This window comes from Alternaria ethzedia (assembly GCF_023757985.1).
Source record: "Alternaria ethzedia strain BMP 0044 chromosome Unknown scaffold_12, whole genome shotgun sequence".
NCBI classification, from domain to species: domain Eukaryota; kingdom Fungi; phylum Ascomycota; class Dothideomycetes; order Pleosporales; family Pleosporaceae; genus Alternaria; species Alternaria ethzedia.
This window is the reverse complement of record NW_026056205.1, coordinates 101023-124493: the sequence shown is the minus strand read 5'-3', so window position 1 is coordinate 124493 and position 23471 is coordinate 101023. Positions and strand designations below refer to the sequence as shown.

The 23471-nt window shown below is 47.6% G+C and overlaps 8 protein-coding genes across 8 annotated transcripts; 3 read left to right on the top strand and 5 right to left on the bottom strand.

Moving 5' to 3' along the window:
- Window positions 1–154: 154 nt before the first annotated feature.
- PNS1 (putative choline transporter, neither null mutation nor overexpression affects choline transport) lies at window positions 155–1897 on the top strand (the record flags this gene model as incomplete). The annotated part of the gene is made up of 4 exons (XM_049377196.1): window positions 155–464; window positions 526–1444; window positions 1497–1699; window positions 1746–1897. The coding sequence occupies 4 exons, from the start codon at window positions 155–157 to the stop codon at window positions 1895–1897; spliced, it is 1584 nt and encodes a 527-aa protein (XP_049232822.1).
- Window positions 1898–2795: 898 nt separating this feature from the next.
- Window positions 2796–3968, top strand: J4E87_005585 (Mannitol-1-phosphate 5-dehydrogenase; the record flags this gene model as incomplete). Its single annotated transcript, XM_049377195.1, has 1 exon — window positions 2796–3968. The coding sequence occupies one exon, from the start codon at window positions 2796–2798 to the stop codon at window positions 3966–3968; it is 1173 nt and encodes a 390-aa protein (XP_049232821.1).
- Window positions 3969–5171: 1203 nt separating this feature from the next.
- Window positions 5172–6336, top strand: J4E87_005584 (uncharacterized protein; the record flags this gene model as incomplete). Its single annotated transcript, XM_049377194.1, has 3 exons — window positions 5172–5359; window positions 5409–5617; window positions 5672–6336. The coding sequence occupies 3 exons, from the start codon at window positions 5172–5174 to the stop codon at window positions 6334–6336; spliced, it is 1062 nt and encodes a 353-aa protein (XP_049232820.1).
- Window positions 6337–7045: 709 nt separating this feature from the next.
- On the bottom strand, window positions 7046–8589 carry J4E87_005583 (uncharacterized protein; the record flags this gene model as incomplete). The annotated part of the gene is made up of 4 exons (XM_049377193.1): window positions 7046–7140; window positions 7189–8312; window positions 8363–8388; window positions 8440–8589. The coding sequence occupies 4 exons, from the start codon at window positions 8587–8589 to the stop codon at window positions 7046–7048; spliced, it is 1395 nt and encodes a 464-aa protein (XP_049232819.1).
- Window positions 8590–9256: 667 nt separating this feature from the next.
- J4E87_005582 (uncharacterized protein) lies at window positions 9257–10233 on the bottom strand (the record flags this gene model as incomplete). Its single annotated transcript, XM_049377192.1, has 4 exons — window positions 9257–9319; window positions 9372–9792; window positions 9846–9952; window positions 10015–10233. The coding sequence occupies 4 exons, from the start codon at window positions 10231–10233 to the stop codon at window positions 9257–9259; spliced, it is 810 nt and encodes a 269-aa protein (XP_049232818.1).
- Window positions 10234–10933: 700 nt separating this feature from the next.
- Window positions 10934–11911, bottom strand: J4E87_005581 (uncharacterized protein; the record flags this gene model as incomplete). Its single annotated transcript, XM_049377191.1, has 1 exon — window positions 10934–11911. One exon carries the CDS (start codon window positions 11909–11911, stop codon window positions 10934–10936), a length of 978 nt encoding a protein of 325 aa, XP_049232817.1.
- A 3076-nt stretch (window positions 11912–14987) lies between these two features.
- Window positions 14988–16103, bottom strand: J4E87_005580 (uncharacterized protein; the record flags this gene model as incomplete). Its single annotated transcript, XM_049377190.1, has 3 exons — window positions 14988–15545; window positions 15598–15730; window positions 15949–16103. 3 exons carry the CDS (start codon window positions 16101–16103, stop codon window positions 14988–14990), a joined length of 846 nt encoding a protein of 281 aa, XP_049232816.1.
- Window positions 16104–16663: 560 nt separating this feature from the next.
- J4E87_005579 (uncharacterized protein) lies at window positions 16664–17849 on the bottom strand (the record flags this gene model as incomplete). Its single annotated transcript, XM_049377189.1, has 2 exons — window positions 16664–17246; window positions 17296–17849. 2 exons carry the CDS (start codon window positions 17847–17849, stop codon window positions 16664–16666), a joined length of 1137 nt encoding a protein of 378 aa, XP_049232815.1.
- Window positions 17850–23471: the final 5622 nt, after the last annotated feature.

The following is a 23471-nucleotide window of genomic DNA, read 5'->3' as shown; positions in this document are numbered from 1 at the left end:
TCTCGTTCGCTCTGTCGCAAAAGCGAGTCCCTAGTAACGCCGCGAAGCATCATCCGCTCTAGCTTGCCCAAACTTCTGTTTACAGCGTCGTCCTCTCCTTTCCCCTCACCATCGCATTCTTCGTTCGCCGACAGAGCTGCCATCAATCGACACAATGGCGCAACACGGTGAAGCTGCCGATTACTACACGGGCGCCGCACCACCCCAGCAACCGCAGGGCGCATACTACCAGGGTCAGCCATACGGACAGCAACCTCCCCAGTATGGCCAGAACTATGCGCCGCCGCCTCAGGGACCGCCGCCCATGCAGCAGCAGAACGGCTACCAGCAAGACAACAAACAGAGCTTCGAACAGGCGTTCAAACTTGACAAGCCCAAGTACAACGATTGGTGGGCGGGACTACTCTTCATCGCTGTTTTCCTAGGCTATGTCGCAGTCAGTGTGATTTCAATTCGCGGATATTGTAAGTACTCAATTCGCTCAGCACGGAATGCGCTTGGAATGAAGACTAACGCGCGACACAGCGCGTACCAATAGCGGAGGCATCTACGGCGGCGACACCAACAACTTCGCTCTCAACTCGAACACCATCATCCTCTTCGCATTCGTCCTCGGTTTAGCTACGGTCTTCAGCTATGCATACATGTGGGCTGCGCGCAAGTTCACCAAGCAGTTCATCTGGATCACCGGCATACTCAACATCATCTTCGGCTTTGTTACGGCAATCTACATGTTGTCCAGGAGATACTGGTCTGGAGGCATTGTGTTCCTGCTGTTCAGTGTCTTCTACGTTTTCTGCTTCATCAGCTGGATTCCCAGGATCCCGTTCAGCGTCCTCATGCTGCAGACTGCCATCGACGTGTCAAAGAAGTACGGACACACCTACATCGTATCACTGGTCGGAGGACTGCTCGCTGCTGCACTAGGCGCGTGGTACTCCGTCACGCTGGTCTCCATCTATGTTCAGTATACACCCAACGGTGCCAATTCGAACTGCAGAAACGGTGTCGGCGACTGCGGAAGCGGCAAGGTAATTGGCTTGCTCGTTTTCGTTACCTTCGCCATGTACTGGATTTCAGAATGGCTGAAGAACACAATCCACACCACCATCTCCGGCGTATACGGCTCCTGGTATTTCAACCCGAACTCCATGCCAAAGGGCGCGACCCGCGGTGCTTTCAAGCGGTCCGTGACCTACAGCTTCGGCAGTATCAGTCTTGGAAGTTTGCTTGTAGCTATCATCCAGACTCTGCGTCAGCTTTGCTCGGCCGCTCAGCGCAATGCTGCCGGTGATGGCAACATGGTGGGCGCGGTCCTGTTTTGCGTCCTGGGTTGTTTGATTGGCATCCTCAACTGGGCTGTCGAGTTCTTGAACAGATACGCATTCAGCTACATCGCGCTTTACGGAAAGAGCTACGTCGCTGCAGCGAAGGATACCTGGAAGTAAGTTCTTCTGTCGCTTAACACCCAGTAACATCGAGACTAACTATGATAGGATGATCAAGGATCGTGGTGTCGATGCGCTTGTCAACGAGTGCTTGATCGGACCTGTGCTTTCCATGGGAGCTACCTTCATCGCATATGCCTGCGCGCTCTTAGCCTACCTTTACCTTATCTTCACATCGCCCGAATACAACTCAGACGGCGCCTACACTCCGGTTGTGGTAGCCTTCTCTTTCCTGATTGGTCTCCAGATTTGTAAGTTGTCAGCAATATTGGTAAAGCTCATACTAACCCCTCTCAGGCAACATCTTCACCACGCCATTGAGCAGTGGTATCGATACCATCTTCGTCGCAATGGCCTGGGACCCCGAGGTTCTTATGCGCGAGCACCCAGACCTCTACCACCGCATGATAGCCGTCTACCCGCACGTGCAACAGGCGATTCATGCATAAATTGGGGCTGCGGACCTTCTAAACACTTCATCGGACTATTTGGAAATTCCATAAAATCTTTATAATCACGAGATACCCACTTCAAATCGATCGCGATGGTATTGCGACACAATTTTCTGCCCATGGCGGGGCGCCCTGACAGCAACGGAGATGGATGGGCTTGGCGCAAACTAAAAACGGGAGACCGAACCGGCGTCTCCACAAGGCCACTGTCGGCGCTACGACTTATGACGTCTACAGCCCCATCCACATCGTGGAATGCGCGATCCAGGCGAAGCATAATGTTGGGCGTTGCAAGCTATGGAGCGGCTTCCACGGCCGGGAAAGCTCCGCCTCGTGAGGCATCACAAGTAAGACGTTGGGCATTACCCACGAGTGAGATATTAATATATTCTGTTCAACTTCATGTTGGTGGGCTGCCTGCCATATTGCAAGCGACACGTCAAACACCCGCGTCTGCGGTATTGCTTTTGCACTGTCTCGCAGTTCGTGCCTACCTCCATTCGCTCCTAGCGGCCAATCGGGTGTCAATAATAAACGTCACCGCCCTGCGGGGTCTATCCTAAGCCACCTCACTCATCGCGCTGGGCGCCCCCAACATAAACACCACCTGTTCCCCCTCTCTCACCACAGCCTACTGCACCTCCACACTCACCTGCACACCGCCCGCTAGAGAACCTTCTGGCCAGGTAAGTCCTTCCCAATTGCATACGTAACCTGTAAATCCCGCCGGTTCCCTACTACTTATACCCCACCAACGCGCCTTCCTGCTCCACCACCAACACAATAAACACTCCTCTTCCCTACCACCCCTCAACTCCCTACACCTCACTTCCAACCCGACTTCAACCAATAACACTCCCGTAGTTCAATACACACCACCCACACTACACACATCATGCCCTACGAGAAGAAGGCAGTCCACTTCGGTGGTGGTAACATCGGCCGTGGCTTCGTCGCCGAGTTCCTCCACAACTCTGGCTACGAGGTCGTGTTCGTCGATGTCATGGACAGCATCATCGAGTCCCTCCAAAAGACCTCCACCTACACCGTCACCGAGATTGGTGATGACGGCGAGCGCAAGTTCACCATTGACCACTACCGCGCTATCAACTCCAAGCACGAGATGGACAAGGTCGTCGAGGAGATTGCCACCGCCGACGTCGTCACCTGCGCTGTCGGCCCCAACATCCTCAAGTTCGTCGCTGAGCCCGTCGCCAAGGCCATCGAGGCCCGCAAGCTCGACTACCCCATCGCCGTCATCGCCTGCGAGAACGCCATCAACGCTACAACTACATGGAGGGGTTTCATCGAGGGCAAGCTGAGCGAGGAGACCAAGAAGAACATCGACAGCAAGGCTCGCTTCGCCAACTCGGCCATTGACCGTATCGTCCCACAGCAGCCCCCCAACGCTGGCCTCGACGTCGTCATTGAGAAGTTCCACGAGTGGTGTGTCGAGCAGAAGCCTTTCGAGAACGGCGGCAAGAAGCCGGATGTTAAGGGCATCCACTACGTCGACGACCTCGAGCCCTACATTGAGCGTAAGCTCTTCACCGTCAACACCTCCCACGCCACTGCCGCCTACTACGGACACCAGAACAAGGTCCAATACATCCACGAGGTGCTTCAGGACAAGAAGCTCCACGACACTGTTCGTGACGCTGTCAAGGAGACTGCCCACCTGATCGTCACCAAGCACGGCGTCAAGACATCAGAACAAGACGAGTACGTCGAGGAGATCATCAAGCGTATCTCCAACCCTGTCCTCAAGGACAACGTCGAGCGTGTCGGCCGCGCTCCTCTCCGAAAGCTCTCTCGCAAGGAGCGATTCATCGGTCCCGCCGCTCAGCTGGCTGAGAAGGGTGAGAAGGTCGATGCTCTCCTCGGCGCAGTCGAGCAGGCCTACCGCTTCCAGAACGTCGAGGGCGACGAAGAGTCCGCTGAGCTTGCCAAGATCCTCAAGGAGAACTCCGCTGAGGATGTCGTCACCAAGGTCAATGGCATCGAGAAGGGACAGCCCCTCTTCGACCGCCTTGTCGCCATCGTCAAGAAGGTTCAGGAGAGTAGCTGAATCGCGGTTGGTAGACTCTGAGTAGTAGTCGCTGCGGCTTGACGGAAGTGGAGTATTCACGCACTTAGAGCCTACCGTGGTTTATTTACAGCGAGGAGGATGGAAAGCGCCCTGAGCGACGGCTTCATGTGGCGAAACTTTTGTGACATCGACCGGAATCAATGTCCTATATAATGACAACGAGACATGAATCATGAATATACCCTTTCAGTTACTTCTATTCTCCAGGCAGCTTCCAGTTCCATGCGTCTTTGCTCTTCCAACCCCCACATCAGCCTCATCGAGGTTTTCTTGTTGCCTTTGAAGGGGCTGTAAGATCTCCATACCTTTGTGCCCCAACGTCGTATTCTACATGTCTCGGGGCTACATGGGCGAGATTGTGCTGACTTTATTGAAAATCAGCCTTGGGAAGCTCTGTCTGTTCCACTCTGCAACGATCGGCCTCCCCCCTTTCACTGAGAAACAGGAGTATCTTTAGTGTCTCCTCCTTCGTGGGGTCAGCTTTCGCCTCGGGTCTCGAGAGATTCACACCATCAACTGACTATATTGGGCCGGTCACTGTATCTCGCAGCAAGTCAACATGCGCTCAGCAACAGTATCGCACATGGAAAGAATTGCTTTATCTAGGATTTTCGCGTCTCGGGTTACACGCGAACAACCGAGAAATATATGTAGTGTCGTTGAGTAATTTCGCCCCCTTCGGAAACGTTCAGGTACGGGCGCGAGGATGACGGACAGGGATGCCCAGGGGCGGCGTTTGCGACATTCACCTCGCAAGGCAAAGATTTCTTACGAATCTTGAGAAATTGCAAGGCCTTCCGGGCGAAGTGATTGTTCTTGTCGCTTACAATTGTGGGCACTTTCGCGATGCGTGTTTCGAATGTATCGCCTTTACTGCGCGACTACTTAGAGGACCTCATCGCCAAAGCAACTCTTTACATTCTTTTCCCTCTGTTCTTCCTGGTTCTCAGTTCAGAAGCCTCTCTTCTTTAATCAACGCCTGAGTCCAACTAGTCGTTTACCGCGTACGTATACGTTTTCCACGTTGGACAGCAACCCCAAAAAATGGTTTGGGGACTACAATGCTAATACGAGTATCAGACTGACCGGCCTCGTGCGTATTCCAGCATACGAACCCCCAAGTTCATTGTATTTCTTCACCAAGATTTGCATTAGACCAACAGCTTTTCGACTATAACAACAATGTTACCAACCTCTATCTTCGCTGCTAGCAGCTTCATCGCTTTTGGATACGCGTTCCCGCTTTACTCTCGTGTCGCAACATCTACTACTTTAGCTCCGCGAGCTGCTTACATCACGTTTGGCGGTGACGGGTCGGCCGCTGCAGGATGGCCGAAGCAGAGCGAATGGAAGTCTTTCGAGGACGCCTGGTATGTCTCCATCAAGACAAGAGTATGTTATTTACTTACACATTAGTAGGGCATCCAATCAGGACACTATCAAGGGTTCTTGCGAAAATCACGGCTGGGGCGACAACAACAGCGAGGCCGAAACTCAGGCCGTCAAGGACAGTATTGAGTCAGAGTCAGCAGCTTCTGGCGTTCCCAAAGAGCTCATTCTCGCCATAATGATGCAAGAGTCCAAGGGTTGTGTTCGTGCTCCCACTACCGCGTCCGACGCGCCCAACCGTAAGTGTCTCTTCCTGAACTACGTGAGATACATACACTGACTTTGTACACCAGCGGGTCTTATGCAAGGCGCAGGAACTGCCTCCTGCCATACCATCTCGCCCTGCCCCGCCAACGTCATCCATGACATGATCCACGAAGGTACCACTGGAGAAGGTCTAAGGCTAAGTCTGAAGAAGGCGCTGGACGCCTTCAGTGCCACCCCGGACGACAGCAAGTACTACAAAGCAGCGCGTCTCTACAACTCCGGCGATCAGGTCACAGATCCGAACTTGGGTCAAGGCGCTACCGCATGCTACGCTTCGGACATTGCAAACCGTCTCATCGAACCTTTCGGGGATAGTAGCTGCGACAACGGTGCTGTCGCTAGCCTTACTCAGACTGCGGGCCGCGAGACTGTCAACAACGACAACAACAACAACAATGACGATCAGCAACTTGATCTTGAACAACATCAGACCGTGGATGAACAGCCAGCGCCCAAGCAGAATGCCGATACCCAGACTGCTGACAGTGGCGTCCTGGACACTACCATCACCGGCGCCGTAGACGGCTGCATCAAATACTATACTCCTTCGGACGGCAGTACCTGCGAGGCCGCACCAGTCCCTTTGGCTGTCTTGCGTCAACTCAACCCACAGTTGAGCGAAGATTGCTCTAACCTTTGGGCCGGGTACGGTTACTGCATCGCTACCTTAGCGTTATTGCAGCCCAACTAGAGCGTGGAGACTCATGGAAGAGATTCCAATTCAACTCCGCGCTTCCCAACGCTGCCACCTTAATCGAGGAAAACTCAGGACACTCTGGAGTCTACATTGGAGTCAGATCTTCTAGTCTGGATGTATTTACCCTATTTTAGGCTGCAGGCCTGTTCAAACTTTTCCTTGTACCAGGTGCTGCTGTTCTCTTCTTTTCTATACAATCGCTTTTATGACGCGTTTTTTCCCTTCGTTTTGGTATAATTAGACTAGTGAGCATCTAGAAAGACGAAACACTTTATGCTCTACAAGACCACTGTCACCGCGGGTGCTCAAAACCAAGTCGCACTTTGCTGCATACACGTCGCTAAAATTTGATAAGTTTGTACCTCCTGATGTGATGTATACTTCTACCTCGATTTTTTCTTGGCATGTTGCGACAAGAATAGTAGCTACTCCTAGTGCTGTCGCGCTCCCGAGTGTCCTCCTTTTACTGTTTAGTATGTTGAGCAGCTTCACATTCGGTACTCAGCTTCCTTCTCTGTATCGTGCATGGGCTATTCAAGGGGGTTGGATAGTGCATACACGTATCCGCGGCCAAATCTTTCGAAATTGCCAGAGCCCACAATCATAATGAAGCCCGACCATGAACAGTGCGATTGCGTTGGATACGCTACATGACTATGTACTCAACTTGCGCGACGGCGACGGCGACGGCGACGAAGTCATCCTATTGTCCAGATACAATCAACTGAGTAATGTCATCAATCTCCTTGACCGTCGGCGTCAGGTTCTCAAACCCATCCTTGGTAACGAGCACGTTATCTGCGATACGTTAGCATACCTTCAACACCCTTCATCGTGTCAACATACCTTCAATTCTCACACCACCCACACTCCAGTACTTGTCCAGCACACTCTCATCAATGTACTTCTTCTTCTCCTCATCCTTGAGGTACGGCTCAATGATGAACTTGCAGAAGTAGATACCAGGCTCAACGGTAATGACGCTGCGTTCTGGTAGAGTTCCCCTCTTCCTCAGATACCTGAACATAACGTCCTTGTCCGCGTAGTTGGGGTCGCCGCCAGAATCGTGGGTGTCCATTCCCAAGTAGTGTCCTAGACCGTGAGGGAAGAAAGCTACGCTGATTCTCTTGTTGAAGAGCTCCTCCGCATCGCCCTTCAAAATACCGAGGTCCAAGAGTCCCTTGATAGCTATCTTATGGGCGAGCTCGTGCACGTGGTCCCATACGACACCAGCTTTGAGCGCGTTGGTGCACTGATGCTGCATGTCTAGAACGATCTTGTAGATGGCGAGGGATTCAGTTGTGAATTTTCCTTTCACGGGGAACGTGCGTGTGATGTCGGAAGCGTAGCAGTCGACCTCGCATCCTGCGTCTAACAATAAAAGGTTCTGATCCGAGATGGGAGCGGCATTGTTGACATAGTGCAGCGTCGCGGCGTGTTCACCGGCTGCGACAATCGAGTGATAGGCCTGGTTCTTCGCGTTGCGCTCTACACACGCCTTGAGGAATACAGCCTCAAGTTCGCATTCGTTCTGCGCTTTCGACGCAGCCTTCATGACGGCCTCGTGGGCTGCTGTTGAGATGACGTTTGCTTTGCGGATGAGGGCGATTTCATAGTCTGTCTTCGTGACGCGGCAGTACTCAATGGCGGTCTTGAGCTGCTTGAACTCCTTCTCTTTGTAGGAGATAAATGTGATGTGATCGGATACCTGCTCCGGAATAGCGTAAACGGTTGATTGCGCGGATTCGGATTGGCTTGCTAGGTGAGAGTTGACGTCTTTGGTAGTCAGACATTCGTCAATGTCGTACTTGGCCTTGGCCTCTTCCGGGCTCATGGGCAGACCAGACCAGATAACCTCATCCGGCTCTACAGGAGGGATGAAGAGTGTGAGCTTCTCGGTGGCTATTTCGTATACAAGATACGAATCTGGCAGCTCGCAGCCGCTGAGATAGAAGAAGTACCGTCGCTGACTAGATGGAAAGGGTCAGCGTATGCTCACCTCGACCCAAATGATGCCTACCGGAATGGTGCCTCGCCATCGTTGTCCTGGCAAGTACATTAGTTTGTGTTGTGACCAGCATCATCATGAATGTATACTTCGTTTAACTTCTGCTTCTGCGCTTCTAGGTAAATTGTTCCATTCTTGTCTCCACCCTTCTCGATGATCCACTCTGCGACTTTCTTTGCATGTGCCTTGGCCGGGTATTTGCCCTTTAGCACCTCTTCATAGTTTTCGGCAATCGCCATCTTGTGCACGTTGGTCCAGCTTCCGCTCTCTGCAGATAAGGTGTAAAAGCAAGGTGTTGCAGTCGCTGAGTGTGTTGGTGATGGCAGACGTGGTCGTAGAGTGTGTCGAAGTGAACGACTGATTTGAGGTAGCAGGGCACGCATGGGGAGCTTGAAGGAGCTTTGCTGTTTGTTAGGCGCGCTGATAGCTACAGGCCGCGAAGGTGGGGTGGTGGGGTGAGCTTGCATCTGACGGGTAGCCGCGGTCTACCAGTCTCGATCATAACAGGAAGGTGCGACCCTTCTGAATTTGATCCTCAGTTGCACATCGCGAGTATTTGTCGTGTATAGATATGCATGTCGCTTCGCTAATTTTCGTAGTACTACATAATCATGTCTAAATTCTTAACCCACAACAAGTCGTCTGACGCCGCAAAACACGCTCGATCCCTAAACGCCGGTCCATTATGCCGTTGTCAATCCATGCGATAGATCAATGATACCTCCAAAATCGCAAGTGTCCATGCTGCAGCCGAGCTGACCAATGCAGTATGGCTCCTAATACTGACCCCAAAGCCTTTCGCACGAGAGGTGGGTGTTTGTGCTTTGTCGTACGGTGGAGCATAGTCGCTTTGTTTCGTCCGATGCGTTCGTTGTCGAATCGGTAATGCATGTGATCGGGGGAGATCTAGTCCTGCCAGCGCCTAAGGAATTTGGCCATGTCGTCGGTGGCGTGAGGAGCTGCGGCAACCTAAAAGATGTCAGTAAAGCTTCTAGCATCTCTATACACCCAAAAAACGTACCGTGTTCTCCATGCTCTTAACAGAGAAAGTTTGACTCTGCGTGAGCGTAGTCAATTGGCTTGGGATCGGCAGCCTCGACTTCGCAATCTTGACGCTGCTTGTAGGGTACAAAGGCTTTGTGTTCTTGGCGGTGATCTTGGTGGGCGGTACAGGCTGCATGGGCGCGTAACGCGTCAGACCCGTCTGCATCGCGTAGTCCACCTTGTATACGTCGTCATCAACCGGATCTGGGTCAGCAGGATTCGTCCCATCGGTCGTCGTGTCTACGGTCGGCGGCCCGGTTGTGGTATCGATGTCCTTGACGGCGGCTTTGACCGCGGGGCTCAGAATGTTCTTGCCCGTCATGCCACTGAACTGGAAGCGATCGGAGTAGGTGAGGAGCTGACCGCCAGTCTTACCAACTGCGATCATCTTGATGAAGCTATGGCGGTCAGGTTAGTCGGTCGTTGAGCTGGGTTTCGGGTGGGAACTTACTAGGCATTGACGTCTTTCAGGTCTTCAGACTGAGATGTTTCAATTCTGCCCGAGGCTGTGTTGCCCGCTGTGAACGCGCCGCTTGTTGTGATGACGCCCACTGGGAACTGTTTCCCCTCATTAGTATCTTTTCGTTGCGCCTGTGCTGATGCCAGTCTTCGCAACCTACCTGCTCAGTGCCATCATTGCCTCCCACGATCACCTGCAACTCATACGTTGTCAGGTCTGCGAGCTTCGGTCCTGTGCCACCTTCTTCCCATTTTACTGTGACGGCTCCGCCAGCCGCAATCTTGTCGCCCGCTTTCGGTGATGTGAATTTGATCCCGGCACTGACGAGTGGAGAAAGGGCAGCGACGACTGCGGCAAAGGGTAGTATTATCCGCGTCATGGTGAGGATTTGTGAAGGCAGAGAGTGACGGGCGGGCAGCGGTGTGGCGTGAAAGCGAGCGTCGAGCGCTGTCCGATGGTAGAGCGAGGGACACTATACACACAATGTATGCGAATCTTGAATGCGATGTAGGCAGACGTCGAGTAAAGGCAGGTAGAGGCGGGTGTTGGGCGGTGGCTGTTAGTGTCGGGTGAAGGATGCAGTCTGGAATCAATCAAGCAACATGCGGCGCGCCAGGGGCACGATCATCGTTGCCGCGCACGCTAAACTGTGATTGGCAAGGATGGTCGTCTCATTGCGACGCCTCAACACCATGGAAAAAGGACGTACATGATCCAAGTCAACAATCTGCCAATTGCAGTGATTGCCATTGTTTCCATGGATACTCAACAACACTATCAGCAGCTATCTCGGCCTGCACATGACTTGCTCGGCTCGCATCTCCTCCACTTGGAGCCGGTACCTGAATCTACATTATCGGGTCTCCACATTCTACCGCCAAAAGTGGGTTTCAATGCAGCCTGTGTTTGCACGTCGAAATTTTTGAGATTCTCTCCAGTACACCTCTTGGTGTCTATAGTACAGACGCTTCTCTGGCCGTCATGCCCGTGTTTTGCTACTCAAACGCCATTGCCATGCTAGATGGGGATATCCTAAAATTCCAAACAAAAGGAGATGCTTGCCCTAGTGTCGTTCCAATTCAAACAGCCTGCGGATTCCGTACTTTTGGGTTGTTCATCTTCAGGCTGAAGGATGTCGGTAATCTACAGGTCATGGTTGCAGCCTGTCCCGCCTTTTGCAGTTGAAGTGTCAACTCCTTGAGCTTCTCTGGTGTGAAGATTTGTACGTCAAACGACAGCAAGAACTCTACGCATAGCTCAAGTCGGCTGAGTGCTGCCTCGTCGACACCTCCTACGGCAGCAAAGCGCTTCTGCGGCCACCTGTGATCTTCTAATGCCTTCATCGCTACGAGAGCGCAAGCCAGTATGAGCCGATGCATTGTCCGGTATGTGAGGGGAACGCTCCTATCGATAACGCATAATCGCAACATGTACGACCCAGCAGCTAGCCAAACCCCCGTGGACAGCGGACAGAATCTCTGAATGCGGTTCATGTACTCCTCGACGCCGACTTTGGGCACCGTCTTGGAGAAAAACTTGCGAGCCATGTTGGCTCGTTGCACGGACTCGGGCTGCGCTCCGGCGCCAATGTCGTGTATGGTGACGGGCTCATCGTGACCCGCTTCCGGTGGAGCTAGCTCGGTCGGTTGGTGGTTCTCTTTTTCGGCGGGGATAGGCGTCGCTGGTCTGGACGCTGTCCGTCGGTGGGAGCGTATGAGGTGGTTTTCCCGTCCGCCAGGCGTCCCGGGCCGCGAAAGTGGTGGTGTGGCGGGCACATCGCCAGCTGCATTGGCAATGGCAATTATTGAGCGTGCGATCAACTTCATGGCGGTTTCCCGTGACATGGTCAAAACGTCGAGATCGTCGTCGTTGGCGGGCGGTGATGGTGCGTCCTGGAGGCTGAGGTTGTTGAAGTCTGGTAGTACGCCTGCGTCGCCTGCCGGGTTGGGTGCTGAGGGGGGATTCATTGTGGTTTGGTTTTGTATGACCGGTGCAAGCACGAGTCGCCTCGGATGCACGGTCTTGTATGGAGGGGCCGAGTGACAGACTTGGATCATTTGGACGTGTGGATATGTTGCCGATGTCTACCGATGTACTGTGCAGACGGAGAGCGTGTCGAGGAATAGTCGGAGAGATTGATGTGCGATTGAGTATGTGCTTTGTCTGCCATGGATCAACAAAACTCCAGTGTAGCATAGGATGTTAGCTTACACTTGGAGGTGACGATCAGCGCGGCTAGCGTGTCGACCAGGATGGGGTTCGTATTGGTATTGGCGATTGGCGATGGATGTGAGGGTGGTTGTGTAGCAGGAGTACGGCAGGCGGGCGTCCAGGAGATGATGAAGACGGGTAGTGCTGGTAGACGGAATTATTGAAGACACGATAATCGATAGCCTCGGGGCGTGGCGTTGGTTTGTAGGGTCAAGTGACGCTAGAAGGATTGCGTCCTGACTTGGTCAAGCTGGCTGGAACTGCAGTGCAAGCGCCGTTCCGAAGCTCGCTGCCGTCTTGTACAAACGGTGGCCATGGGCAGTAGCGTAAAGTGGCTGGAAATGCGCGCGGTGAGGCCCGCCGAATGCGTTGGCGGGTCACGATGTATAGGTACGCGGAGCGCTGAAGAGTGTGCGACTCACGATGCGAGGCCCGGGAGCGGGTCTCGTGAGAGCGGAAAAAGGCTAGACTGCTGGCCCACCGGGCCGTGCTGTACAGGCAGAAGACGCGCAGCTATCACCAAGCAGCCTGTCTCTCTACACGCGACGAGAGGGAGCAGGAGAGACGGTGGAGCCAGGCAGGCGTGATTGGCGGTTAATTGGCTGTTAAGTAAGAAGCAGCGGGATGAGCGCATGCATGGGCTGGAGCAGTTCCGGAGAGGGTTCCGTATGAGGTGCTGCAGCTGGGAGATATTGGCCAGGCGACTGCGGGGCAGATGCGAGGCGCTGCAGGGTCTGTCCAGCCTGGGACGCAGCGCAGAAGCCCTCCAGACACCTATTCGACTGTCATGTGAGAGCCTTTGCCGAGATGAACTGGACGCTCGGAGAAATCAATCTTAGAATCTTAGAAGTGTCTGGCCAGACTCGGGTCCACACTCATGCCAACTGGGCCGCGGCTGCTGGTATATATCCACCTCCCTGTTGTGCTTTGCCTCCACCACTTTGGGACTTCACTTCTGCCATCGTGACCATGTCTCACAGTTCTGGGGCTACAGAATATCCGCTCCCAATGCGCGTCTAGCGCGTGCCCACTGCCTCAGAGTCGCGGGCAATGGTAGCACGCAGCTGCACACCCTCCTGACCGATTGTACATCAAGCAGCACTACGCATGCATCGCGGGCCCGGGTCGCTGTGTCACAAACTCTACGATCGCACACTTGCAGCCAATCGATCCACCGCAAATCGTAGACTCACTCACGGCGATGCACCTCCACGTGTTCGCGCAGACCAGACCGGCCCTCGTACCCTCGGGTGGCGTCTTCGACTCGTCGACAGCCGGTCCGCAATCTCGCGACCCGATGGGTGACAGATGTCAGAGGGCTATTGTCCGCAGTCATCGCCAATGGTTCACGGATCGACGACATGCTATAAATTACCGGGCTATGGGAACGTCGAGCTCTGGAAGGCCCCGATTCAGCTTGCCGTGAGCGTTAGCGTGGATACCACCTTAGCCCTTTGGTCCGCTCGACAGTCGACACACTTGAACGACGGCGTTGCTAGTTCCATCTACCTTCTTACTACCTACCCAACAGCATCAAAGACTGCTTATTTCCACGGCCACGGTTCTTCCTTGTTTGCTCCTCTTCTTACCCTACTAATCGCTCAAGTACGATACCTCCACATCACGAAGCGGCATATAACCCCTCTTTCGACCGTCCTTGGCACCCTACGTACCCAGGTAGCAACGCCTTTACGTTCCTGTAAAGGTCACTATGCATACAGTACAAGACCGTCGTCCCAACAAAACTTGTACCTCTGTTATAGCGCTGTATTATGTTCGCGCCAGGCGACCCCCGTCCCTGCAGGAAGTTACCCGTCAACGTCACCATGCATCTCTCGGCTTTTTCTCCAGCAAGGGTGGATGCAAGTAATTGCATCTCATGACAGCAGCTATAGGCAAGTCTCCCGCAGATCGTTCGTCGCGTCTCAGAAGATGTAAGATCTGATCTGTGAGTGATCCTGGGGTAAATTCAGAGATGGCTGCACCTCACTCAGACAAGGCAAATACTAAACAGGCTGCAGTCTACATCAAGATACAAACATGCAATGAGGCGACTTAGCGTCAACGTAGGCTCTAGATAGTTAGTCTTGTCCTCGACTAAGGTGTACGTACACCTCTGAAGCTCCCCCAGGGTTACTTGCAGATCATATCTTACATGTTCCATCTTATGTAGGCTGTAGACCTCTTTAACGTTTTCCTTGTGTCAAGTGCGTATAACGATGTATTTTACGGGATCCGCAAGTTCACGGTAGTTTTGCCTATCGAGTTTATACTTTGTCGTTATCTGTTGTATCCGATCTGTGTTGTGCGAAATGTACTGCGCTCCTTGCAACGAAAGTAGACAGCTTACTCAGATCTCGATGTCTGGCATATACGAAGGCTGGGGGACGTACCACTATGTCGTGACGGAACGACCTCCACGTCTTACTGGCTGGTCTCAACAATATACTGTTTCTCACATAGCGCCGTCAAGGCGTTGCACCAATTGCTAATCAGATATCCAAAATCGACAAGCTTGTCATCTGCTTTATGTAGACTTCGAGTCCGGAAATACCTATCTCGGCTACTGTACATGGTACTACATTCGAAAACTTTCCGTCCCAGCCAGCGCTACCACAACCTTACAACAAACAAGATTTTTGACATTATGGAATATCAGTTCGCTGCTGGTCCTCGATGGTAAATGTGACTAAGATCATGGGTGTGTATGTGACAAAAGGAATCGGTGTAAGCAGGAGAAACAACCTGCAGATCTGAAAACAGAATATCGCCACAGCTACGCGGGACACGCAGCTGGCATTCGAGGTGATTTGCAAAGAGATTCGGAAGGACTCTCGGGTAGGTAAGCGAGAAGGCAGGTGATGTAGCCGTGGTCTAGGACGGCGAGGTGAATCAAGCACGAAGCAACATTAAATATCGCATCTACACCTGACTCACCCTAGCCCTCTTCCTCGTGCTTCCAGGAACCACAGTTGGTCCACTTCGGCTTGGTCCATCATCACCACCACGCTTCTTCTCCTGCTGGTCCAAGACGAGCTGCAGCACGTCATACGAGAATTGCGGGAATTCCAGGCACATGGCCTTGAACTCTGGCTCCGCGTCGTGGCGTAGGCTGTAGCTTCGTGTAGCCCAGAAGGCAGCGACGGGCTTGCGGATTGTGGCATCTTCCGGGTTGGACTCCTTGTATACGTAGCGTGCGTATGCAAGCTCGCCCTTTGCAGTCGACGCTGTGCGGTGGATCTTGGAGTGTGCGAGCGATTTCAGCTCGGGAAGTTGGAGACGGTCGGCAAGCGTGTAGATGCGTGCGTGGACGAGGAGACCCAAGCCGTCATTATCGGTTACAGGCTGTCGCGGGTCTTTCTCGAGGGGCGCATCGCGTGCGGCTGACGTCTTCTTGGGGAAGTATTCGCCTGTGTAGAGGTATTCGACGACTGAGCCCATCGCATCGACATCGCAATCAGTGTAGACGATTTGACGAGGCTGGAGACTGTTAGTGAGCGCATATTTACTCGCTGATGGCGTGATAGCGTACCCCTCCTGGCGCAAACTTCTCGACCTGTTTGGCGAACTCTGGTGACTTGACGAGAACTGCCTCGTGTGCTGAGTATGTGGTGCGGTTGTCTCCTGAGCCAACGACGACTTCAACGATCGGACTCTTCATGAGACTGGTCGCATGTTAACCGCGCGTTCATGATGTGTGTCACTAGTATTCCAGAGCCAGGAAGTATATGCTAATAGCCCATAGAGCTGAGAGTGGTGCTGCGCGCGTTGCCTCCAGCCCTTCAGAGCTGGCAAACTTCATGCGCCCGATAGTAGCACCTCGTCTCAAGCGAGCTAGCTGTCCAATCCTGCGAACCGGAAAATGTACGTGGCCATCACTTACTCAGCGAAGAGAACCAGCTTGGGTGCTTCGGGCTCAATCTCCGGCAGGAGAGTTGTCTCCTCACCTGCGCCAGCTCCAGCATCACCCGCACCCTCCATCTCAATGTCGTCGATGGGTGTGCCCTCAATCGGGGTTTGCTGCTCGAGATCCGCCATGGCGACTGCGTTTCTGTGTTTGCGAGAACGAGGGACGGTGTGCGAAAGCGAATGAAGCTATCTGAAGCTCAAGAGTAGCTGTCCCGGAATGGAATGTCAGCACACGACAAGCAGTATGGTTTGCGAAAAGTAGATAGAGTGAAGCGCTATAGCGTCCTGCACGAATCGCGTCTGGTGATGGGTGGACTGACTTACGGAGTGCTGAGGGGGAGGTTGGAGATGATGGCTGGCACACGCCGGGAGCTCGGACGCGTCGCGAATGCTGGGGAGCTTTCACTTGCGCTAACGCAGGAACCGGCCTTGGCGCGTTCTAGCTTGCGTCCACAAGTACGACTGGTCAGCATCCAGTTATAGTAACAACCGAAGGACGAATCGAAGGATAATGTTTGAGTATGAATTCAGAATATGTACATGTAAACCGCCGCGTGTCTGATAACCAAGTGCGATGCGTGTACTGCTTTGACCAACGCCGCCTGTAATGCTATGTCCTGTAAATGCGACGAAGTGTAAGCGACCGTGGTAGTTAACCAAAACCAAAGGCCGAGATCAAGCTGCCAAAACTATAACCGGCCACCCTTCTCGTGGAAGCGGTCACCGGTTGTAGGAACGGGCTTGTCTGCCCGGATAACGTAGAGCAGGAGATCTTCGAGCGGGATGAAGACGTAGAAGACCTTGTTGCAAAGGAACGAGAAGAAGACGAAGCAGGTAGCCACCAAGGCGTCCATGAAGTAATGATTGGCCGTGGCAACAATGACCGTCAGGATGAAAGAGGGGTATCCTATTCCAACAATCAGGTAGAAGATCTTCCAGAAGGCGTTCTTGCGCACTTCGCCCTGTTCCAAGGTGCGGCGGAAGAGACCCGAGTGGTAGATCATGGTCATGCCAATGCAGAATGCGTAGCCAAAATGCATCGAGGGCATCGCTGCGAGTTGATTGACAAACTTGCCACTCATCCATACACTTTGTGCGTCGTCATGGCGGACGGTGTCGAGGAAGCCGTACTCCTTGGGTAGAAGTCGCGGTGGCATGCATGGGTATACAACAAAGGTCATGAAAGCGCAGAAGTTGGTAAGGGTGAGGGTTCGGCGGGCGATGGCGAAGGTGTCAAACGACGGGGCTACGTAGTAGTACCAGCAGATGAAGCTTGAAAATGTCAGTGGTGATGCAAGAACTTAGGCCACAGCAAACTTACCCAACAGTTCCAGGGATGTGGATCAGCGCATAGCACTTGTTCAGCACCGTAAGCGCATCTTGGTGTCCATGCATGAACCACTGTTGTACGTCCCTCTCTCGGACCGGGAACAGGAATCTCAGGAGGCCAAACTCCTCCGCTTCCAGTACTGCAATCCCGTGTTCCTGAGATACGTCCCATATCCCGCGCCCAGCGAAGAGCTTGGCCGATACGACGCCAGTCATGCGGTAGAATGCATAGTTGATAACCCAATAGAACATCTCAATCAAGAAAGGGAAGCGCTGCAGTATGCGACTGTGGACATGGTGGCGGAAACGCGATGTGTTGGGTGTTGTAACCCTCCAGCAGAAGATGCTTCGGACTTTGGATGCGTTGGGGTTCTTAACCGCGCTAATCTCGTCGAATTCGCTGTCGCTGTCGGACTGGAGGAGGCGGTCGGTAGACTCGTTCGGGGTGTTGTCGAGGAAGCCGGTGCGCTGTGATGACCGGCCGAAGATTTTAAAGTCGCGCTTTCGTGTTATGAACATGGCGAAGAACAGGATGCTGGCAACCATCTGTGCGTGACGCTGTCAGCATGCTGCTGTGTGTATACGAATACTGTGGAGTGGTTTTGGCTACGTACAACAGGTTCGCACCATCCCGGCAGCTTCCACGCTGGTTTGCTGTTCCATTGGCCATTGTCTGCTAACGTCGTGTTCGCCATGATGTGTCGCCTGCGCCGGCTCGGGATGCTCGTAGATAATGCTGCTCAAGGTGGCCCGGCAGTGTTTGCAATCGTCGGCTCTATTTTATCCCCGGGTACGCGCGGAGGGTTGTCGTCGGACACAAAGTATGTTGACAACACACTTGGGCAGGGAAAGGAGTGACGGGAAACAAAAGAGGGGAAGGGTTCAGACCAGGTGGAGAGGAGAGAAGTCCGCCTGCTTCACTCGATGCTTAGCGGGCCTATGGTTGTGCTTGCTACAAGTTCGCGAAGCCCCCGGGTTGCCGGCAAAGGAGGTCAGACGTCTTGATCAAAGCGTGCGTACAGCGTATCAAAGTCCCACTTTTTCAACTTTAGTGGCTTGGGACATGCGCAGCGGCGCGCAACCCGCTAAAGGCACAGGCTTCCTCCCATCTCATCGTTATTCGACTCGTATTCACCGTTCCCATCTTCCAACTGTGTCGCGTGCCCATCCTCGTTGAGCACGCGACCACCACAAAATGGTGCTGGCGCCACTGCACAGCAACACCGCGGCAGCATCAACGAAGTAGGCCAAGCCCCGGGAGTAAGCACAAAGCATTGTGACGTCAATTGCTCATTTCGTCGGGGCGCAGTTGGCCCGTAGAGGGAAGGAAGCATCCAAGTGACTGCTCGCCTAAATGCCACCCTGTCTGGTTGGCCGTAACCGCATCTTATGACAATGCGGTTCCTACAATGCCGTCGTTGCTACTGTACTCGGTGCCCTCAACACTGCCTCTTTCTACTTGGCAGCGCAGCGGATTGATGAGGATATGGCCATTGCTATTGCGGCAGTAATCGGATGCGGCCCATTACTCTTCCGTCCGGAAAACCACCCACAGTGCAGCCGCTCCGTACTCCGCCCCTGAGCGCGAGGAAACTTGAGCGAACATTCGGACAACGATGGCCGGCTTTCAAGCTATTGCTTGATCTTCTAAGACGGGGCCGCAATGGAAGCGGATTTGCTTGGCGAGCAAAGGCGGTAAGGCGTGCCTATAATAAGCATCGTCTAAAAGTACTAGTAAATCTAGAGGTTACTACTTAGAGTAAAAGTTACGCCTTAAAGTAAATAATAGGCACAGATTTTAAGTTTCTTTACACGTACTAATAGTTATAGATAGCTTACGTAGATAAATTAAAATTTATTATTATAAACTACTTAAATACTTACTATGCCTTTTACTATTTTTGCGTTCTTAAAAAGCTTAATAAAGTACTTTTAAATAGCTTTAGTAAGCTATATTTTTTCTATATTAGTAGAATTAGTAATCTTATCTTCTAATACTAGCTCTTTATAAAGATAATATATAGCTTTATTAAAAGCTTATTTAGAAGCTTTAAGTTAATTTAATAAGAAGTTATTAAATAGTATAGACTTAAAGTAGAAGAGATATTCTTTACTAAACTAGTTAATAAAGACTATAAGCTTAGCACTAAGAGTATACTATATCTTAAGCTCTTTTAAAATAGTTTCTAAAGAGGTACTACTTAGCTCTTTACTATACTAGCTTTGCTATACTAGCTTAATAATTTCTATTAGATTCTACTTTATAAAGTAGCTAATATAATTTCTAGTATAGCTAAGTTTTATAAGCTTTATAAGATTATACTATATAATTATTATAAAAAGCTTTCTTAGGCGTATTATACTACTATATTACTCTAGAGCTTTAGTATATTTATACTATAAGGTAAGTGTAAAGCTATCTAATATTAAACTATTATTAAGCTTTTAATAATAAGATATAAAGAATATACTTAGTCTATAGCTATAGTTATTAATATATTTCTCTAACTATAGTATTAAGAAAAGAAATAAATAGCGTAGAATTACTAAAAAGAGAGATAGCGTGCTTTTTTAATCTCTAGACTTTTAGCTACTCTAACCTCTACTTCTACTACTACTACTATCTTCTATCTTATACTTCTTAGATTTTAGTTACTACGTGTTTATAAAACTTATAAGGTACTAGTATAGAGCTATTAACTCTCTCTTTAAATATTTACTAAGCTTCTCTAGAGAAATTTTATATATAGTAAGAACGCGCTATAATAGTTAATAATTAACCTAGTAACTATAGTAAGTTACGTACTTTATTATTACTAAAAAACTACTTAAGCTCTTCTAAAGTAATACGCTATTTATTATATTTTACTATAGCTATCTTTATAAGCGCTAAAATAGAAAGTATAATTCTATAGGTATATAGATATACTATATACGTAGTTTATTAGCTTAAATATTTTATATTAATTTTTTAGTCTCTTCTAAATTAAAGATAATATATAAAAGTTTTACGTTACCTAAGTTAAAGATAATATTAATAAAGTATCTATCTCTACCTAGATAGTTTATAATATTCTACTAAGATATATTAAAGTCTTACCTTAGGTTTTACTAATATAAAGGTATCTTCTAAATCTTAGAAGTCTTACTCTTATACTTACACTTATAAAATAATAATATATAGTTACTATAGTTATAAAGAAGTAACCTTTTTATTTACTAAAAGTACCTATAAGTTATAACTACCTAGATACCTACCTTATATATATTACTAAAGTAGTTACTCTTAAAATAATCTACCTTATTACTATTTTTATTAAAACCTATACTTACTATAAAGTACCTAAACTATACTATAGAGCTAAATACTTTTAAAGCTATAAATAACATAAATAATAATAAGATAATTACTAAGTCTAGAGCTTATATTATATATTAATAGTACCTATCTATTCTATATATAAGAGATTAGCGCCTTAAGCTTCTTAGCGCTTCTTTTATATTTACGCTCTTTTACTATATACTTAGCTTTCTTATTCTATAAGCTATATTCTAGCTTAGTATACTCTAGTAGGTAAACTTTATAGTTAAGCTACTACTATAAAACTATTATAGAATTATTAGTAGTATTATCTTTATCTACCTATTATATTACTATTTACTACTCTATAACTAGTAGGTAATATATATTCTTTTTACTAGTTAGAAATATAAGAAAGATTATTTACTATATATAAAGTAACTCTAATACGTAAGTAGAAAGACTATAAATAAAATTAGAGCTAAGAAATTAAGAGTAGACTTTTACTCTTTACCTTCTACTTATTTACCTCTTTATATACTATTATCTTACTATATAATATTATTTTTCTATACACTATTATCTTTCTATATACTATTATCTTTCTATATACTATTACCTTTCTATATACTATTACCTTTCTATACGCTATTACTTTTCTATACACTATTATCTTTTTATATACTATTATCTTTCTATATACTATTATCTTTCTATACACTATTATCTTTCTATACACTATTACTTTTTTATATACTATTACCTTTCTACACACTATTACTTTTCTATACACTATTATCTTTCTATATACTATTACTTTTTTATATACTATTACTTCTTTTTATACTATTATCTAATATTATATTATATTAGTATCTACACTCTTTCTACCTTCTACTACTACTAAGGTTAGTTAATATAGATGCTAGTGTAACTACTATATCTATAGCTAATTATAAGCCTTCTAATAACTAATATATAGTAGTTCTAGAAATTAGTACTATAAGTATTCTATATATTTAATATATAAATGCTAGCGCTTAATTACTAAATATATACTCTTTTTTATACGTCTTTACTATATAAGATAATAACTAGACTATTAGCTTCTTTCTTAAACTACTAATTAACTAAATAACTAGAAGTAAGTCTTTTAGTATTATTATAGATAGGTTTAGTAGTATAGAGAAATTATATATATTACTAGAAGGTTTTAGTTTAATTATAAAGTTTATACTAGACCTTTATTTTAGAGTAAAGAAGTTACTAGAGATCTAGTTTACTATAGTAGAAGTTTACTACCTATTAAGTAAGATATCTTACTAAGATAGCACTAAGATCTAGCGTATCTTATTTAACTAGATATAGTTAGTCTCTATACGTAGTAGAAGCTAAGAAATAGATATAAATAATAGTCTTTTAGAAAAGCTAGTTATATACTCTACTTTAAGCTTAGAAGCTCTTAGAAAGATTCTTTAGTAGACGTAAGCCTAATAAGAGACTAACGCTATATTCTATAATTTAAAATTATCTTATAGCTACCTAATCTACTAGTTCTATATTCTATATAGTAATAGTAGAAAGTTTAGCATACTAACGTTAGAGAATTTAGCTAGAGTAGAACTAACTAGTATCTTAGCTATTAGCTAGCAGCTTCTTTATAAATAATCTTTATTTAAAGCTAATATATTAAGTTAGATAGAAGAGAGTTATAGAGTAACGTTTTATAGTAGTAATCTTACTAAGTCTCTTAGATTCTGTTTTGTAATACTTTAAATACTAGTGCTAAACTCTCTACTAGTAGTATAGTTTACTTATATTAATATAACTTAGTAAGTGCTTTCTTACTCTTAGTAGTAATTAACTATACTTAAAACTATTATAAAGGTAGAGGTAAAAGTGTATATATATATTAAGCGCTGCTTACCTATAAAGAATATATAGTAAGTATACTAGAACGTTAGAGACTATAAGGTATAGTAAAATAAAGTATATATAGTATTTTAGATATATATATTACTATATTAGCTTACCTAAGTACCTATTAATTAAATAATTATCTCTCTACTATTATAGCTACTCTCTCTTATAACTATAGCGTTTCTATTAAATATTAATTACGCTAGTTATTTATAGCTTATATATATCTAAATAGTACTAAGCTATAGTATTACTATTAGAGTAGCGCTATTTACTATATAGCTAACTACTTAGTAGGTATATAAAGTAACGTTACTACGCTAGCTCTTATAAACTTCTTTACTTTTTAGCTAAATCTCTATTTATATTACTAGATACTTATTACTTTCTTAAGAGGTTTAGAGAGATATTACTTATAGTATACTTATCTTCTATCTTCTTATACTATATTAACCTATTTTTAAGTACCTATAGCTATTACTCTTTACTTACACTACTAATTATATTATTAGCTATAACTATACTCTTTTTATTAGCTATCTCTATAGTATTTATAGTTACTTTCTCTTTACTTATCTTTTCTTTACTTACTTTCTCTTTACTTACCTTCTCTTTACTTACTTTCTTTTTACTTATCTTCTTTTTACTTACCTTCTCTTTACTTACTTTCTCTTTACTTACCTTTCTAACCTTTCTAAGTATTTCTTTATTATTCTTATATTTATAGTTATAAATATTACTTAGTAGCACTTTATTTAAGTTATCTAAAATTACTAATAAAAGTAGTGTTTCTTCTTTATCTTTATAATTATACTTATTATACTTATTACTAAAGCTTTCTAGCTTACCTAATACTCTTCTACTTATCTCTACTATACCTATAAAACTAATTTCTTACTATTAGTCTTTCTTTTTAGTATAATAACTTATATATAGACTAATTGTAT